The sequence below is a fragment of the Chrysemys picta genome, chromosome 7 (assembly GCF_011386835.1).
Source record: "Chrysemys picta bellii isolate R12L10 chromosome 7, ASM1138683v2, whole genome shotgun sequence".
Classification (NCBI taxonomy): Eukaryota; Metazoa; Chordata; order Testudines; family Emydidae; genus Chrysemys; species Chrysemys picta.
The window spans coordinates 58616705-58636006 of record NC_088797.1 but is presented as its reverse complement, the minus strand read 5'-3'; the positions used below and the strand labels follow the sequence as shown (position 1 = coordinate 58636006).

The 19302-nt window shown below is 49.3% G+C and overlaps 1 protein-coding gene across 3 annotated transcripts in view; it reads right to left on the bottom strand.

Moving 5' to 3' along the window:
* Positions 1-1796: 1796 nt before the first annotated feature.
* Positions 1797-19302, bottom strand: part of TLL2 (tolloid like 2) — a 176970-nt gene continuing 159464 nt past the window's right edge. For all 3 annotated transcript variants that reach the window (XM_065551585.1, XM_065551583.1, XM_065551584.1), the window contains 5 exons: positions 16958-17083; positions 14619-14746; positions 8717-8930; positions 7598-7848; positions 1797-4621 (listed from right to left, as the gene is read on the bottom strand). In XM_065551585.1, the coding sequence (XP_065407657.1) occupies positions 4487-4621; positions 7598-7848; positions 8717-8930; positions 14619-14746; positions 16958-17083 (854 nt within the window). In that variant the 3' untranslated portion in view covers positions 1797-4486. The remainder of the gene's footprint in view (positions 4622-7597; positions 7849-8716; positions 8931-14618; positions 14747-16957; positions 17084-19302) is intronic.

The following is a 19302-nucleotide window of genomic DNA, read 5'->3' as shown; positions in this document are numbered from 1 at the left end:
GGAAGCAATGACTCTGAAAAAGATTTGGGAGTTGTGGTGGATAATCAGCTCAACGTTAGCTCCCAGTAGCCAAAAGAGCTAATGCTATCCCTGGACGTACAAACTGGGGAATGTAGGAGTAGAGAGGTTATTTTACCTCTATTTGACACTGGTGTGACCGCCGGTGTAACACTGTGTCCAGTTCTGGTGTCCACAATTAAAGAAGGATGTTGATGAATTACAGATGGTTCAGAGAAGAGCCATGAGAATGATTAAATGAGTAGAAAACATGCCTTATAGTGATAGACTGAAGGAGCTGAATATTTTTAGCTTAGCAAAGAGAAAGTTAAGGGATGACTTGATCACAGTTTATAGCTGCCTACATAGGGAACAAATATTTGAAAATATTTGAAAAAATATTGGATTGCTCTTCAAGCTAGCAGAGAAAGGTATAATATGATCCAATGGCTGGAAGCTGAAGCTAGACAAATTCAAACTGGAAATAAGATGTACATTTTTAACAGTGAGGGTAATTATCCATTGGAACAACTTAGCAAGGGTCAATGGCTATTAGCCAAGGTGGTCAGGGATGCAACCCCATGCTCTCGGTGTCCCTAAGTCTCTGACTGCCAGATGCTGGGAGTGTACAACAGGAGATGGATCACTCAATAATTGCCCTTTTCTGTTCATTCCCTATGAAACCTCTGGCACTGGCCACTGTCAAGAGACAGGATACCGGGCTAGATCGACCATTGGTCTGACCCAGTATGGCCGTTCTTATGTTCTTATATTTGAAAGTGGCTGAAGAAGAGTCAAGGCAAATTCCCAAGTCCTGTGAAGTGTTGAGTGGACATGACACAGCATTTAGTCTTAATGGTTGTAGATGAGCAGAGGTGTAGGCATTTATACAAGGAGGAGCTTTGTCTGGCATGTTCCTTAGGAAATGGAGGGGGACAGAAGGCAGCTGTGTAGCAGATATAGGAGGAAAACTATTTTTGATTATAAGCGCTGACTGGCTACTGAACACCGTGCTGCCCTAGGAGAGGAACCTGTTTTGCCTGTTTGTGGAGTGGGCTGTTAGGTTGGAGAAGAATCATCTCAAGGCGCTAAATACAGGGGTAAAAAGTTTCATGGCAACCTTGCTTAGCACTATGCCTGGGTTCTTTTCACTTTGTGCTGCCACCTTAAAGGGCTGTGTGTATAAAAGAGACTTGCCTTGCCTTCATCTTGCTCTCCCATGAGCTCTGCAGGCAAATGCCCTGGCCCAAGAATAGCTTAGTTCAGTTATCTCCATCCTGGGTACTGGGTGTCAATGGTTGTATTCTGGCAGTGACGCTTTGGGTGATCAGGCCTCTTTCCCCACCTCTTCAAAGCCGCTCACGGACTAAAACCTTGTCTGGATGCAATACTGAATGTGCAAGAGGCACACTGGTGTGTTCTCTCTATTTGCAATGCTTAGGAGAGGGAGCAGCTGTGTTTTGGACCAGCTGCCTAACTTCTTCTTTGAGCCCTGCAGCCTTTCAACTGCCCTCATTAATTCAGAAAATTTAGTAATACTTTTAACATTCAAATTCAGCTTTGTTTCAGAAACTGAAGAAGGTATATCCCAACGTGGTGTGACCCAATACCCAGGTGTGACCACTGGAACTGAAATAATTGTTGACAGAGTGACCGTTGTATTAGAGAACTTACCCCAGGCCAGAAAGGGGCATATGCCCAGGCATGCACACAATGTGTAATTGAATCCACATTCTTTAATGAATTTCGAGAGATCATTCTGGGCACAAACACATTTCAGATTATTCTTCCCCTCTGACTTTTTAAAAACTGACTTTATTTCAATAAATTTAAAACTACACAAAGACCAAAATATGTATACACTTTAAAGAGTTGGACTTTTTTTTAAAAAAAGGTACCTTTTAGGCATATAGAATTATTGACTGTAAGCCCAGTCAAGACAGAAGGAAGAGAAATTTTTGCACGCATCCTTGGTGAAAGCACAGAGTAAACCAGTTGCTAATAAATTGTAACACAAAACACCTATTTGAATGCTAACAAATGTAGCAAATTGGTCAAACCACATTGCAAACTTTTGCAATGAATCAGAATATACAATTCAATGTCCAAGAAGAATCAGAAATGATGCTAAAAGGTGGAGCAAAAATACTTAATTTCAAAGGAAGCTTCTAAAGTAACTTTTCCCTCTCCAGACAGACTTCACTCCAACCAGAGAGGTGCTAAAGTATGAATTTCAGCCTGCAATGCAATTCACGACTTTGATTCTATTTTGCTAGAAGCAGAGATTATATTCCTGGCCCTGAGTTCCTTATTCATGCAACAGGCTCCAGTGTACCACAGTGAGAGATCACATACCTTGTCTTAAGCTTTCAAGAGAAGGCCACAAATAAACTTCAAAGAGAAACAAAGCAGATCCAAAAAAACCAAGCAGTAAGTAATATGGTTTCAAATGGCCTGTAGAAAAGCTATGGTCAATGATACAGTATCGTTCACACTACACTGTGTAAGGCTTAGACTACTGGTCTTTTACATGCATTTATTTTTATATATATATTGTATATATATTACTTTGCTTTTCCTGTTTTCAGCAAGAAAATATTTTCATGCATTTGCTTCACCTCCGTATTCACAATACTTGGACACCTATTTCATTTAAGACCCTTTGCAGGGGTGGCATTTTGTTTATAACACATTTGGAAACAAACCTGTCCCCCAAGAACACTTTTGTGCCTGGCATTTGACACCACGCTGCGCTTACTACAGTTCACACCTAGTGAAAAGGCGTCTCTCTGTAGCCTAACAGTACATTGGTTATGTAAACATATTAATCATTCGATTATAAATACTTCATTAAAGCTAACATACCACAGCTTTTAGCTGTAATGCCCACGTGTATCTCTTAAGGAATTGCTGTTCAGGATCAACTCTTTACTAGTCTACAGCACGATGCTTTACAATGATTTGTTAAAAGGCTCAGTTTCTCTCTGAAAGAAATGCCAAACTGTTAGTTAATTCTCCAAACCCATGGCTTGATCGCTGGTTAACCCAGTGGCTGCCATGTACATAGTTATTTTTACAGTGGTCAGATCTAGATCTCAATGTGCTTTAACGAAAATTAAAGCAGCATCAGTAACAGAGGCACAGCAAGGTTAAGTGACCTGCTTAATGTCATACAGCGACTCAGGTGGAAACAGAAGCCAGTTGACCGCCGACTTCCCAGCCAACATGCTCAGTCTGTCCACTAGAGCGTCCATGCACTTGACGTGTTGCCAGAGTTGTGTGGAGTTGAGTGTTGCTTTGTACTACAAGTTCTCTGCCTTGGATCAGTTGGGTCACCAGCAGGGCAGGTGTTGAGTAGTTCTTGAATTCTCCTACCTTGTGTTTCAAGAGAATCAAGAAAACTGGCTGGAAGCTGACAAGTTAATCACACAAAACGATGAGTCAGCGAGGGGAGTCCTTGGAAAGCACCACAGGTGGAAAGAGAAATAGAGAACTCAAAGGCAGAGGTGGTATTATAAAGAAGCAATAATTTAGCGGAGGAAGGAGGGAAGGAATCTGTGCAATAAAACCATCCTGCGTAACCAGGCGTTTTGCAAGCAAATACGGGATGGGGAGATGTGTTCTTATTTAAGAACATAGGGATTGGTAGACAGGCCAGGACAGGGAGCCACCTAGTCTGGAATCCTGGGGGGGGAAGATCGCTTCCTGACTCTGGCTAGCGAGCAGCTGGTGCAAGGAAGGTCCGGGTTGATATCCTTCCAAATTTTTATTCTAGCTAATTCCACAGCAGTTGCTATTAGTCACAACCTTAGTCCTTAGCCATCACTGCAGAGTGCTTCTGTTATGACACATACCCTGTGGGGTTTCTGCACTTGTGGCGCTGTGGACTTCCTGTTGAACATGGTGCAATTAGCTAGCAGTCTTACAGTGACCCCGTGTCATCTTTATACACCGGCAGAATAACCAAAACAATAAATAAAAATGAATCTGGCTATCTGGAGTCACAACTGTGTGGTTTCCACTTATTGCACAGAGCAGTTCGAGCTGGTGAGGAAGGGGTAGGTAGGCAGCCCCACTCCTTTAAGGCCATCCCATTTGGTGGCTATCCACGTCGTCTGTTTCACAGTACGATGTGTTAAGACAGCTATTGTGTATGCTACTTAGTAAGAGCCACCCCAACGGGAGGATACAATAGACTAAGGCTTCTTCCAGTTCAAACTCTTTCTTCATTCAGCCCAGTGGCCAGGTGCACAAAAATACAAAGTTGATGCCCTGGTAGTCACAATTAGGAGAAAATACTGGGTCCTGGGTATGTTAGCGAGAGAGGGTCATGCTAGTAATTTCAAAGGCAAGCCTTCAGGACTGCATTCAGTTTTAGTTACAGAAAAATACTGTGCATTGCTTTAGGTCAGGCGCCCAGGAGTTTAAAAACAATCCCAGGTAGATGTCTCAATCCTCCACCTGGAAATGTCTATGAGGAACATCCGAGCTACTTTCTCATGTGCAGCGCGTCCTGAAATTTGGTACTCGTGTATCGGGCATGAAAGCCTTTCTTATTGATGGTGTCATCCGTATGGAATCGGATCATGATGGAATCCCCTGCAGAGTAGATTTCTTCCAGGGGCTGCAGGAGAGAAAACAAAACACTGGTCAGTCTACATGACAAGTAACTGTTCTCACCAGGACCAGAGGGTCTGAGGTCAAAGCCCTTGTGCTTACACAGCAGGTCTGATGGGCAAGTGTTAGACCCAAATGCAGAATGTTTCATTCCCTTCTGTCCTGCTCGCATTTCCCAGGCACTTTATAAAATGCGAGGAGACATCTTATTTGACGGCTAGAAGGAAGAATCCCATGCACCGCTACAGGCTGGAGACCGACAGGCTAAGCAGCAGTTCTGCAGAAAAGGACCTGGGGATTACAGTGGATGAGAAGCTGGATATGAGTCAGCAGTGTGCCCTTGTTGCCAAGAAGGCTAACGGCATATTGGGCTGCATTAATATGAGCATTGCCAGCAGATTGAGGGAAGTGATTATTCCCATCTATTCGGCACTGGTGAGGCCACATCTGGAGTATTGCGTCAAGTTTTGGGGGACCCCCACTACAGAAAGGATGTGGACAAATTGGAGAGAGCCCATCGGAGGGCAACAAAAATGATTAGGGGGCTGAGGCACATGACTTACGAGGAGAATCTGAGAGAACTGGGCTTGTTTAGTCTGCAGAAGAGAAGAATGAGGGGGGATTTGATAGCAACCTTCAATTACCTGAAGGGGGGTTCCAAAGAGGATATAGCTCGACTGTTCTCAGTGGTGGCAGATGACAGAACAAGAAGCAATGGTCTCAAGTTGCAGTGGGGGAGGTCTAGGTTGGATATTAGGAAACAATATTTCACTAGGAGGGTGGTGAAGCACTGGAATGGGTTACCTAGGGAGGTGGTGAAATCTCCATCCTTAGAGGTTTTTAAGGCCCAGCTTGAGAAAGCCCTGGGTGGGATGATTTAGTTGGTATTGGTCCTGCTTTGAGCAGGAGGATGGACTAGATGACCTCCTGAGGTCTCTTCCACCCTAATCTTCTGTGATTCTAAGTGCAGGTGCCAGCTTTCATTACTCGAGAGCCTGATGGCTTGTACTGATATACAGCATTGACCGAGTGTTTTAGGGAGGGTTGCACAATGCACGCCCCCTCAATGTGGGCTCTATCCCCCTCTAGTGGCTGCTGGGCCACAGACGTTGATGAGCCAGTTGAAGCTAATGAACCAGCGTCTTTCAGTTCAGGCAGCAGAGACTCATGCTCTTAGATCATAACACAAGAACTAGAGGTCACCAAATGAAATTAATGGGCAGCAGGTTTAAAACAAACAAAAGGATGTATTTCTTCACACAACACACAGTTAACCTGTGGAACTTCTTGCCAGAGGATGTTGTGAAGGCCAAGACTATAACAGAGTTCAAAAAGAACTAGATAAGTTCATGGAGGATAGGTCCATCAGTGGCGATTAGCCAGGATGAGCAGGGATAGTGTCCCTAGCCTCTGTTTGCCAGAAGCTGGGAATGGGTGATAGGGGATGGATCACTTGATGATTACCTGTTCTGTTCATTCCCTCTGGGGCACCTGGCATTGGCCACTGTCGGAAGACAGGATACTGGGCTAGATGGACCTTTGGTCTGACCCAATATGGCCGTTCTTATGTTAAGTGGTGCCAGGTTCAGTCCCTGCTGCTGACAGTCCTCCCTGGGGCATGGTGGTACAAGCGATGGCTCAACATGGGGCCTCTGGATGGGGATTAGACTTGCACTGCTGCTGTCCATGTGACTCAGCTCCTCTCTGCAAAGAGGATCTCCAGAGGCAGAGGGTATTTCAGCCACCATGACCTACGCAGCCCTTGGCATTACTGCTAAGGTTGGCAGGAAGGGGGCTCATAGGGGGTACTGTGACACGGATGCCCCATGCCTTGGGAACTATAGTGAATTCCAACATTCCCTTGATAGACATTTCAGAGGTGAATTCTCTGCTTTTAGTCCATGCAATCCCATTAAACTCAATGTAGTTGCCCAACATGCAAGGCACCGTGGCCGAAAGCCTTTATTTATCAAAGGCACAAAGTCACTGCATGTGCAGTTCTACAGACCCTCTGCAGCCCTGCCTCCAGCCTGCAGCTTCCCTGCCAGTTATTTCCAAGTAAAAGTTGTCTCTTTACCTGGCTGTCCACATGCCTCTCTTCTCCCCCAGATGCTATCCTTCATTGTCAGGCTGTGTGCCTTGTTCACTATCTAATGTTTTATGCCATGCTATCCCAGCTCCTAGGCTGGGACCCATTTAAAATGCACCATTGGGAAGATTTGACCAATTATATTTTAATAGCTTCATTAAAATAGGTATGTGAAATCCTCCCAACGGTGCATTTTAAATGGGGCCCAGCCTAGGTGCTGGGATAGCATGGCATAAAAACATTAGCTAACAGTCAATGCAATTCCATCATGAGTCTATTCCAGACAGATGAGACTTCAAGAGCGTTCATAGGGCTGAGCCTCTGAATGGATCAACAGCAGGGGAAATTGAACCTGGGACCTCTGGATCAAACCCCACAATCCTCTTCTACCTGTAGCTGGCTCTTCCATCTCCAGATATTGTCCAGCCACCCTCGAGGGGGACAGAGCCCCATCCTGAGTGGGTGCGGGTTACTTATGCAAGCGGATTCCATCCTCTTCCCCTCTTTTCATTGTGTGACCTCAACGTACTTTGGCACCTTATTCTGCTACAAAGAGGCCAAGGATTAAATGGGTCACTGGATGCTGAGCTTCTCTCCCCTAGACAGCACTCTCCCTCCAGGTTAGGGCTCAGGCACACTGGCTGGGCAGCCCACACCCCCAGCATCACCAATCCAGCACAATGTATAGATTAAGCTGCAGGTACCTCTGCTGGAGGCTGGTGACATCTGCAGGCGGGTGGGTGAAACAGAACACAAGGGATGCTCGTTGCCAGTTCAGGGCAGCTGGTAACGACTGTTGTCTGTCTGACTCAAAAGAGGGTGGATCTTGCCCGCAGTGCATCCCCTTCCCCTGGATACAACTACATCTAAGAAATTAACCTCTCCACGGCTTACCCCTGAGCCACAGAAGCGTCCCAGGCGGGGTGCAGTGCTGTCATAGCCGTCGTAGATCTCCATGTAGTCGTAGCCGCAGTCGGCCTCCTCCTCTAGTTCAAACGTCTGAAATATTAATTCGACTCCGTAGCCATCTTCTGCCACGATAACCCAGTCGCAGTTGGACTGGCCTGGGTAATTGTTATCCCCAAACTGGGCATGGGAATACAGCTCTTTAGTTCGTACGTCAGCCTTCAGGCGCCCGCCGCACTCTGGAGCAAAGAGACAGCATGTTGTATAGTCTTCCTGAATATCCCCACTGCTCAACACGGCCTAGACATCTCCTCCCAGCATCGCTCAGCGGGGAGAGTTGGGGAGCGCCTGTCAAAGGGGCACATTTAACAGTGAGGGGAACCGATTGCCAAGGGATGTGGTAAAATCTCCAGTCATCTGGAGCCTCTGAAACAAGATTGGATGTCTAAGAGATTATTGTACTCTAGATCAACCACGTTTGGCTCAATAAAGAGATCAGTAGGTGAAGATCTACGGTCTGTGCAGGTCAAACCAGATCATCATGAGGAGCCCTTTTGGCCTTAAAACCCGGGGACTTGGCTACACGGGGAAAATTACCACCACAACTGTATGGGTTATATTGGCATAGCTATGCTGGTAAAACTCCCCATGGGGACACTTACCCTGAAATAAGACCGCTTTTTCCTGGTTTAGTTTATGTTGCTTTGAAAGTAGTATAAGCTAAATCAGGGAAAAAACACTCTTATTCCAGGATAAGAATATCCATATGTAGATTATTACTGGCTATAGCGAGGCTGGTAATTCTCCCCATGTAGACAGCACCTAGAAGGCTAGAGGTTAGAACAGGCAAGTCCCATACAGGTAGGGGATGGTTGGCATGAATGGTACAATGCAATGGATGCTCCAGTTGCTTGTTGGTGTAGTCTGTATTTGCTGGTTAACACTCCGATTGGGTCATTTCTTTGGGAACAACTTTGTTGTGACCTGTCTAGTCTTATGTGAATGGGCACTGTCTGATTTTGGGGGGTCTCGCTTGCCCTGGCAATATACACAGTAAGTTGTAGCCTTCCCAGTATCATTGGAGTAGTAGCAGAAAACCCAGCTTACCTGTGCTATGCTTCGCCTGGAAGCCTTTTCTTTGCACAGATGCATCAGAGTAAAACCTGAGGAACATCTTGTTAGTAGACGCCACCACCGGATCCGGTTTCTTGCTGCCACAGAAGCGGCCAAGGATGGGCGACTTGCTGTTGGGGCCGTCGTACATTTCCAAGTGGTCGTAGGCGCACTCCTGGTGCTGCTCAATCTCAAACTCATTGAACGTCTACAACGCAAGCATCAACAGCGAGAATTAGACCTCTCCATAAGACGTGAAAGAAACTGACACTCCTCTGACAGTATTTAACACAGGATGTAGGGCAAAGCAGGATATACCAGGAGAAATGATGCCAAGACTGTATGGTGTTTCTCTCCCCTTGTAGCACCCAGTCAGACATATACAAGGCCTAGTCTAAACTACGAGTTTAATTCGAATTTAGCAGCATTAAATCAAATTAACCCTGCACCTGTCCACACAACGAAGCCATTTATTTCGAAATAAAGGGCTTTTTAAATCGATTCTGTACTCCTCCCCGACTAGGGGAGTAGCGCCAAAATCGATATTGCCATTTCGAATTAGGGTTAGTGTGGCCGCAATTCGATGGTATTGGCCTCTGGGAGCTTTCCCACAGTGCACCATTGTGACCGCTCTGGACAGCAATCTGAACTCAGATGCACTGGCCAGGTAGACAGGAAAAGCCCCACGAACTTTTGAATTTCATTTCCTGTTTGCCCAGCGTGGAGAGCACAGGTGACCACAGAGAGCTCATCAACACAGGTAACCATGCAGTCCAAGAATCAAAAAAGAGCACCAGCATGGACCGTACGGGAGGTACTGCATATGATCACTATATGGGGAGAGGATTCAGTGCTAGCAAAAGTACGTTCCAAAAGACGAAATGCCAAAACATTTGAAAAAAATCTCCAAGGGCATGATGGAGAGAGGCCACAATAGGGACTCAGATCAGTGCCGCGTGAAAGTTAAGGAGCTCAGACAAGCCTATCAAAAAACAAAGGACGCAAACGGTCGCTCTGGGTCAGAGCCGCAGACATGCCACTTCTACATTGCATGCAATTCTAGGGGGGGCCGCCACCACTACCCCACCTCTGACCGTGGATTCCGAGGCGGGGGTAATCTCAGCCATGCCTGAGGATTCTGCGGACGGGGAAGATGAGGAGGAGGATGACGATGAGCTTGCGGAGAGCACACAGCACTCCGTTCTCCCCAACAGCCAGGATCTTTTTCCCAGCCTGACTGAAGTACCCTCCCAACCCCCAGACAATGAGGCCATGGAAGGGACCTCTGGTGAGTGTACCTTTGTAAATATAAAACATGGTTTAAAAGTAAGCATTTTTAATGATTAATTTGCCCTGAAGACTTGGGATGCATTCGCAGCCAGTACAGCTACTGGAAAAATCTGTTAACATGTCTGGGGATGGAGCAGAAATCCTCCAGGGACATCTCCATGAAGCTCTCTTGGAGGTACTCCCAAAGCCTTTCCAGAAGATTTCTGGGCAGTGTAGCCTTATTCCATCCTCCATGGTAGGACACTCGACCACACCATGCTAATAGCAAGTAATCTGGTATCATTGAATGACAAAGCCTGGCAGCGTATGGTCCCGGTGTTTGCTGGCATTCAAGCAACATCTGTTCTTTATCTCGCTATGTTATCCTCAGGGGAGTGATATCGCCAATGGTAACTTGATTGAAATATGGGAATTTAATTAAGGGGACATTCATAGGTGGACTGTTTGCCTGTGGCTGAAAAGAAATCCTTCCCTGCAGTTAGCCAAGCGGGGGGAGGGGAGGGTGGAAATTGGCTCTGAGCTTTTCGCATTTGGATGTATCAACAGGAGAATAGTGAACAAGAGAAGGGAGGTGATTTTACCTCTGTCTATGGCACTAGGGAGACCAATACCAGAATACTGCATACAGTTCTGGTATCCACATTATAAGAAGGATGTTAAAAAATTGGAGAGGATGCAGAAAAGAGTCATAAAACCAATTTGAAGGCTGGAGAAAAATGCCTCATGGTGACAGGCTTAAAGAGCTCAATCTGTTCCAAAAGAAGATTGAGAGGTGGCTCGATTATGGTGTTTCTACGGTACCTTCTCAAGGAGAAAATGCCCAGTACTCAGAGCCGGCTCCAGGCACCAACTTACCAAGCAGGTGCGTGGGGCGGCCATACCAGAGAGGGGCGGCACGTCCGGCTCTTCGGCGGCAATTCGGCAGTGGGTCCCTCACTCCAGCTCGGAGCGAAGGACCTCCTGCCGAAGTGCCGCAGATCGTGATCGCGGCTTTTTTGTTTGTTTGTTTTTTGTTTTGCGAGGGGGGGGGTGGCCACTTGGGACGGCAAAAACCCTGGAGCCGGCCCTGCCGGTACTAAAGGGCCCATTAATCTAGCAGAGGAAGGCAGAACAATAACCAATGGCTGGAAGCTAAAGCCAGACAAATTCAACTTAAAATTAAGGCCCAATTATTATTATTTTTAAAGTGAAGGTGATTAACCATTGGAACCAAGGTGGATTCTCTGTCTTCAAATCAAGACTGGATGACTTTCTGGAAGAGATGCTTTATCCAGACACAAGTTATTGGGTTCATTACCAGCCTGTGACATACAGGAGGTCAGTGGGTGCTCAGACCTTGTGGTCAGGGCAGGAGTCGGAGTAGGGAGTCAAGGCAGGGAACAGAACTGGGGTCAGAGTCAGGAGTCAAGCCAAGGGTCAGACAGGAAACAGGAGCCAGAGTCAAAGGCCAGCGCTAAGACAGAATCCCAGGAGTCAGAGCCAAGGGTTGGAGCTGGGGCAAGAAGGTTCAGGAGCCGGGGATAGGGCAGGGCCAAAGTCAGGAATCGGGGACTAGGCTTGGAGCCAGGTGGCAGACAGCAGGGTCTGTAGCAGCCGCAAGCCAGGATCCACCTTATTGCACAGACAACTTCCTGTGTCTCCTTCTGGCTTAAATAGTGTATTCGGCCCAATCAGGGGTTCTGGGGCTCTTCCAATCAGGTGCCTGTGGGCGGTACCTTCAGTGGAGCGTAAGGCCTTATGGCTCCCAATTCTCCAGTTGCTAGCAGAGCTGTCAGGTGGTAGCAGCCCATGGGCCCAGGGATCAGGACCTGCAGATCCCCACAGTCACACAAGATGATCTAATGGTCCCCTCTGCCCTTAAGCTCTATGAATTAACGAGTGTCACAATTAATCAGCCCCACATCTCTCCCGCGAGGGAAGTCAATATTATCTCCATGCCAAAGAAGGGAACAGCTGGGTTCCCTCCCTGTGCACTAAACCCCTGCAGACCATCTCCTGCAGACTCAAGAATAGAACCCAAGTCACTTGATATTCAGGGCTGTGCTGTAGTGACAAGATCCTCCATCCTCTGGTGTGCTCTCATCACCTCTGGAGCCATTCCAGTGTCTACAGGACATTAAGCCTAGACCTGTGTGCTCTGCAGGCCTGTACCAGTGCCTGTGTTATGCACCAAAATGTCAATCAAGAATCGGTGCCCCCGGTATTCGATATCCCCTGCCACACATGGGACCTCTTGTAAACTAGGCCAATCTCTTCCAAAGAATCCCAGCAGGAGGAGAGAGACAGATAGCTATCGCCACGTTGGATTTTCAAACGCTCCTAAGTCCCATTTTCAGAAGTGACTTAGCCACTCAGGAGCGTGCCCCCCATTGACTTTCAATGAGACTGAGGCTCCCAAGGCATGTCTGAAAATTATACTCTCCATCCCTGTCTCAGGGAGAATCCGAGTTCAAGGCCAGAAGGGACCAGAGTCTAGATCATCCAATCTGACCTCCTTTGTATCACAGAGGGATCCCCTCTCTGGGTAGCATGAGCCACAGTGCCTCCCTGTTCTCATGGGCTGAAAGCTCTGCCCCCAGGGCTCTGAAAGCTGCTGAGAGGTTTTATTTATTTATTTTAAGTTACTCCAGGTCAGGGATAGCTCATCGCCTACACACACAGCCATACTCAGGGGTTCCCATTTACAATGTGTGGTGGGAGCCATTAGCAACCAAGATCAGCCCTACATGGGGAACAGGAAATAACTGCCTCTCCTCAGAAGCCCTGTGTACACTAGCAACTGCTTGCAAATGTTGACTCTCATCGTACCACTGTGTGGCTTGAGATAAATGGCAAACTGGAAATCCTGACTGATGAGGCAAATAAAAGCATCTATCTACCTTCAAGCAATAGGGTGACCAGACGTCCCGATTTTATCGGGACTGTCCCGATATTTGCTTCTTTGTCCCGCGTCCCGACCAATGTTTGGTCGGGACACTGGACAAAGAAGAAATTTTCCCTTCCGCTCTGGCCCCCCTCGCCCCGCCTCCGCCCTCTCCTTCCCCTATTGGCTCCCTCCCCAAATCCCCGCCCTGGCCCCGCCTCTTCCCCAGCATTCCTCCTCCCTCCCAGGCTTGCAGCATGGCGGCGCAAGCCTGGAGGGAGGGGATGGCGGCGGTGCCTGGATCCTGGAGCTGGTGAGTCAGCTCCAGCACCCGGGCACCGGGCGGGAAAAGGGGGGCTGGCAAGGGAGGGAGACTGGGGGGCTCAGCTGAGAGTCCCCCCGCCACGCCAGAGGGCTTCTGCCCGGGCTGCTGCACCCGGGGCCGGGAGTGCAGCCCGCGGGGCAGCGCGGTGGGTCTGGTTGGGGGCAGCGCGGAGCGGGCAGGGGCTGGGTGGGTGGGGCAGGGGCGTGGGCCGAATCCCCACTGCTGCTGGGGAGCCCCGCGCCTCTCCCTCCAGCGCACCCCGCATATGCCCGTGGCGGGCTAGGGGGCGGGAGGCTCTGCGGGGAGGGCAGCGTGTGGGGCCTGCTAATGCCCCAGGCCCCTTAAAACTTTTTTTTTGCTCCGCCCCCCCTTTTTTTTGGCTCCGCCCCCATCCTGATATTTTATACTGGTAATCTGGTCACCCTATCAAGCAATCAGCTACGGTCTCTTTAGCTGCAGTTTCCTGTCACATCCACCATGAATGCCCTGGGTTTGTTATACTATTAACTTTAAAGCACTCTCACCCATTGTACCAGAGACGTGTGGAAAGGTTAAGTAGGGTACATATTGCTGCCAAAGGTGGGGTGGGCTTTGCCAACAATGAGAAAGATAGCCCCATTATTTGAAGAATCCTTTGTGAGAGGAAAGTTGGTCCAGTGGTTAAGTCACTGACCTAGCATTTGGGAGATCTGAGTTCAAATCCCAGTTCTACCACTAACTTCTGTGTAGATTTGGGCAAATCCTTTAATCTACCCTGTACCTCGGAACCTCATCTGTAAAATGGGGTGCCATTTCACACACAGGGATGATACAAGAATAAAGTCCCATTCACGATGGGAGGTGCTCAGATAGTACAGTGAGGAGGGATGCTAAGGGTCTGTTTACACTGCAAAAATGAACTCTGTGTCAAAGCCCCAGTTCAACTAACTTGGGCTCATGCCACAGGCTAAAAAGGGCAGTGCAGAGATTCCTGCACAGGCCAGAGCCTGGGCTCTGAAGCCCGGGCTTAGGGTGGGTCTCAGAGCTCCAGCAGGTTTGGGTTTTTTCCCCTCAGCGCAGACGTAGCCATAAGTACCTGGGCAGATGGATCCTACTTGCAATGGGAGGACGAGCACAGGACAGTGTGCACTTGCTATACCTGTACTCAAGGGGGTGCGCCCCTGACCTCCTCTCCCAACACCTCTTTAGCAGGATGAGCACCCGCAAGGTCACTGTCTCTTCCACCTCCTGCCCCTTACGAGCACAGAGGGGGCCACACAGTCTGCCCAGCTCCATCTGAGCCACTCCACCCTCCAGGTCACCAAGGTCCCGGGTAAAGCGCAGCGTTCACTCACCCCCAGCACACAGCAGATGGACAGTGTCCATAAAAAGAAAATCAGAGTTAATCCCCTGGCCCCTCTCCTCCCAGGGTTACTCACGATTTTCACCCGGTGGCCGGGAGTCGCGGAAATGTTCCAGGTGCATTCCTTCCGGCTGGGGTACTTATCAGGCCAGTTTGGACTCGCCATTGTTCCTTCTGCACTGCTCACTTTGTGCTCACAGCCAGCTTGGGAGAGAGAAAACCCAGTCACCTAGTCAAGTCTCTGTAGCTGTAGTGCGCTAGAGGCAGCTCCCAGGCCAAGATGTGGCAAAACAGGAGAAGGATTTAATCATGGAAGAGACACTCTTTTATAATTGCTGTGTACACTGTGCCCATGGGAGGGCTGTTAGCTGCTAGGACGGGGCAACCTGGGACCTGTGGATCTTAAAGCATGACTCTCTACTGCCACAGCTACAACACCCATCTTAGCCACAGCTGCAGCAGGCTCATGTGTCTCTGTAGCTCAGAGAAGGACAGAGCCCCACCCTGCCTGGGCAGGGGTTACAGTTCTATCTCCTATACCGTGAGCGGGGAGCGGTAGGCAAGTGCACTTCCTTGTCTCTCATGCTGAGCTTCCCCACAGAACCTCTGTGCCTTCTGCTCCCACCCTGGGCAGAATTCTCATCTCCCTCTCTCCCCACCTCGGCCACACTCCCTCAGGCGCCTGCTTGCCCTAGTAGTGCTGGAACACAAGGCGGCATTGGGTGAGCACTGTGATTTGGAGGGCTCAGACCACAAGTGTTCGTGCCGCTCACAAGCGTTCGGAGAGTTTGGCCAAGTACATTTCCAGTCCCTTGGGCTTTGTCTGCTGTTTGCCTTGTATTTGCTGGAGCTGGGTTTCCACAGGCACCAATGGATTTTCATTTCCATCTGATGGATGCACAGGGGCCTGCGTGAACGGAGCGAGTGGTCTCCATCCACTGATGTTGCCCTCTGTTCACAAAACCCACAGCCACACTCTGTTGCCAATCTCAGCAGACACACCAAGCAGCGATGTGCTCTAATTGCAGGCAGCTTGTACTGCCCTGTCTGTGCTTTACCTTTATGTGGCTAAACAGAAGACTCCAGTCTCCGCAGCTCAGTCTTTTACCAGCCCAAGATTTGCTCTTTAAAGATGGTTTATTCCTGCTGTGAGAGTTATTGGACCAAGCCTGTTCAGCACTCTGACTCCACTAAGAACCACTGGCATTCACCGCTGACCCTTTTGCATGGGCACAGTGGGGACACTGGATCAGTTACTCTTGCCAGACAACACTATGGATTGGGGAGATTGCTGAGGAGATGCAAGTCTGAGGTGCCGCCTACTTACGAAGACTGGCTGAAGCAAAACTCCACAATAGCATTAAATGCAAAAATTACCCCTCTCCAGCCAACTTCTGGAAGAAGAGTGAGTGTCATATGGACACAGGAAATAGCTACTCTCCTTGGGCCTAATTAACTACCAGCACCAATACACACACATCCATAGGCTTCAATGGAACTCAGTTTCTTCACTCCGTCATTCCTTATCTCCCACTCCCTCGTGTTCTAGTTTTGGAGCCACTCTCCTCTATATTTGCAGAGGTTTTCTGGAGTCCGATCACTTTCACCGGAAGGTTCAGAGTTTCAAAGGAGACTCAGGGGTCTGTCTACAGAGCCCATGGCAGCAAGCCACTTGGCCTGGCTCAACGGACCTGGGCTCACGCTACCACACTAAAAACAGCTGTGTAGACCCTGCAGCTCAGACTCTGAAGCCTTGGGAGGGGGGTGCTCCTTAGCCCAAACTGCAACTTAGAAGTGTTTCTACACAGCCATTTTTACAGCGCTGGTGTGTGCCCGGCCACCTCAACTCCCTCGACCGGGGCTGGGAAGCTCTGTGTAGAGCAACCTAAATCAGTCCTGAAATTCAATGGGAGTTGCACCCCTACCTCCCTGGGGCTCCTTTAACAACTAAGGGTACGTCTTCACTTACCGGAGGGTCCGGCAGCAGGCAATCGATGTTCTGGGATCGATTTATCGCGTCTGGTTAAGACGTGATAAATCGATCCCGGAAGTGCTCGCCGTCGACGCCGGTACTCCAGCTCGGCGAGAGGAGTACGCGGCATCGACGGGGGAGCCTGCCTGCTGCATCTGGACCCGCGGTAAGTTCGGACTAAGGTAGTTCGAATTCAGCTACGTTATTAACGTAGCTGAATTTGCGTACCTTAGTTCGAAGTGGGGGCTTAGTGGAGACCAGGCCTTAGGCTGAGAGGTTGTCATTGGTGCATCTGCATTATGCTCTGTAAAGAGGCTTTTGTTCACCTGTCCTTACCCATGAATTATCCTTTGCTTGCTGCATTATTTACATTGTTTAGGGAAAATTAAACAGCGGGTTTGGAAATAAATCGATGCTTCCTTGCTGCAGTTAGCGGTGCTCACCTTCTTTGCAATCGTGGCCGTTTTCATGCAGCATGAACCCATTCCTGCACTGGCAGACGTAGCTCCCAAACGTGTTGACACATTCGTGCTGACATCCGCCGTTGTCTTTGGAGCATTCGTCTTTATCTGGGGAGGGGCAAACGAATGACACTTAATTCCGTGTCGAGAGAGAACCAAATCCGATGCCAGCTGGGAGCTCTCTCTGCTAGGGTAGAGAACTACCCTAAATCTCAGTCGCTGGATCAAGTCCAGCCACTTTGTTCTTTCCCCAGTTCGCTGTCCTTCCTCACAATACAACAAACTACATGGGTCTAGCACAGGGGTGGGCAAACTTTTTGGCCCGAGGGCCACATCGGAGTTGCAAAACTGTATGGAGGACCGGGTAGGGAAAACTGTGCCTCCCCAGACAGCCTGACCGCTGCCCCCATCCGCCTCCTCCCACTTCCTGCCCCTAACTGCCCCCGTCAGAATCCCCGACCCATCCAACCCCCCCTGCTCCTTGTCCCCTGACCACCCCCTCCTGGGACCCCCCGCCCCTAACTGCCCCCTGGGGACCCCACCCCCATCCAACCCCCCCGCTCCCTGTCTGCCCCAACCCCTATCCATACCCCCGCCCCCTGACAGGCCCCCCGGGACTCCCACGCCTATCCAACCCCCCCCGTTCCCCATCCCCTGATAGCCCCCCCAGAACCTCTGTCCCATCCAACCGCCCCCTGCTCCTGTCCTGACTGCCCCCCAGAACTCACTGCCCCTTATCCAACCCCCCCCCCCCGCACTTCCTGCCCCCCTTACCATACTGCTCAGAGCAGCAGGAGCTTGCAGCCCCACCGCCCAGAGAGCTGGCGGCGTGGTGAACTGAGGCTGCGGGGTAGGGGGGCCAGCATGGGAGGGGCCAGGGGCTAGTCCCCAGCAGGGAACTCAAGGGCCGGGCAGGACGGTCCCACAGGCCAGATGTGGCCCAGGGGCTTCCACTCTGGCCTAGCACATAAAGTACATTTTAAATGTTTCCTCCAATTTGTAATTAAACACAAAAGTAACAAAGCTTGACTAGATGAGTATAGCACTCAGGAAAACAAACAGGCAAATGTACCAGTCCTGGCAAAAATCCACTGGCCCATCTTTATACTGGCAACCCTGCTTCATGCTCAGCTCTGTGCTGATGCTCCTTTAAGCAGCTTCCCTCTGCTCATTGCCAGCACCTCCTCGGTTCCTCCACTCACCAAGTGTCGAGTGGAAAGAGATGTCTGCTGCCTAGGAGGTCTGTGGCTGGTGCAGAGAAAGAGGATGCAGGCAGGCAGAGAGTTGCTGCCGGGTAAGCTGCCCCCCGTGACTGCAATGTGCCACAGCAGGGGCAGAGAGTGAGAGATTGGGCAAAGAGGCAAGCAGATGCCTTCACCCATGCTCCCATGACTTGCACGAGCCACGAGAGCAGAAAAGATGGGCAGATAGGTGCGTGGCTGCCCGGTCAGCAGGAAGGGGCAGTTTTACGGGGCCATGTGGTATGCTGCACACAGGAGACATTGGAAGAAAGTAAAGATCGAGGTATAAATAGAGAAGGTAGATCAGACCCATCTATTCAGCCTTTCCCATAATACAAGCACATCGGGGTGTGTGACAAAACTGAAAAGTAACATTTAAAACCGATGAAAGGAAATACTTCCACATAGCGCATGTGTGACAGATCTGGCAATTTCCCGCCATATCCTTGGGAGACCTTACTGAGTTAAATTTAAGTATCTTTGGGGTCCATTGTAGTAAATGAATGGTGGATGTATTATTGTGTGTGGAACTGCCTAGATGCGAGACCTGGGGGTTCAAAGGACAGTACTGGACAGTGTGGACTTTTGGAACAAAAAGTGTTAAGTGGCTTTCCAGGGGAATACCTATGGGGAGGTGAATGCAAATTCCTCACTTCTGGTTATGCAAAACCCCAGACTTTTGATGGCACACCCTGAGGAGAGGGCCTCTGTCGGCTGATCACCTGTTACATGAGGCCAAGATCAAAGGTCCAAGCTGTATAAAGGAAAGACTGAGCTTTTCCTGGTTGTTCTGGTTCTGAATCTGAGACAGTTATGAATTTGTAACCACGGGGAAAGCCGGTTGTGAGGGATGAAGGATTGACACCTACCAGAGCCCGACGTTGGAGCTGAGGGGTGACCTCTGGGATGCTTTTTAGCATGCATGTAGGTTCTTTTATTGTTTTTCATATTTTTTCTTTCATACCTTCGAAGAACAAACAAAGTGCAGATGCTGGCCTGCATAGGCAGTCTGGCTTGCTGGGAATATCATAGTGTAGGCAGGGAACTGTGCAGCCTGGAAAAACCCCAGTCAAGAGGGAGATAAAT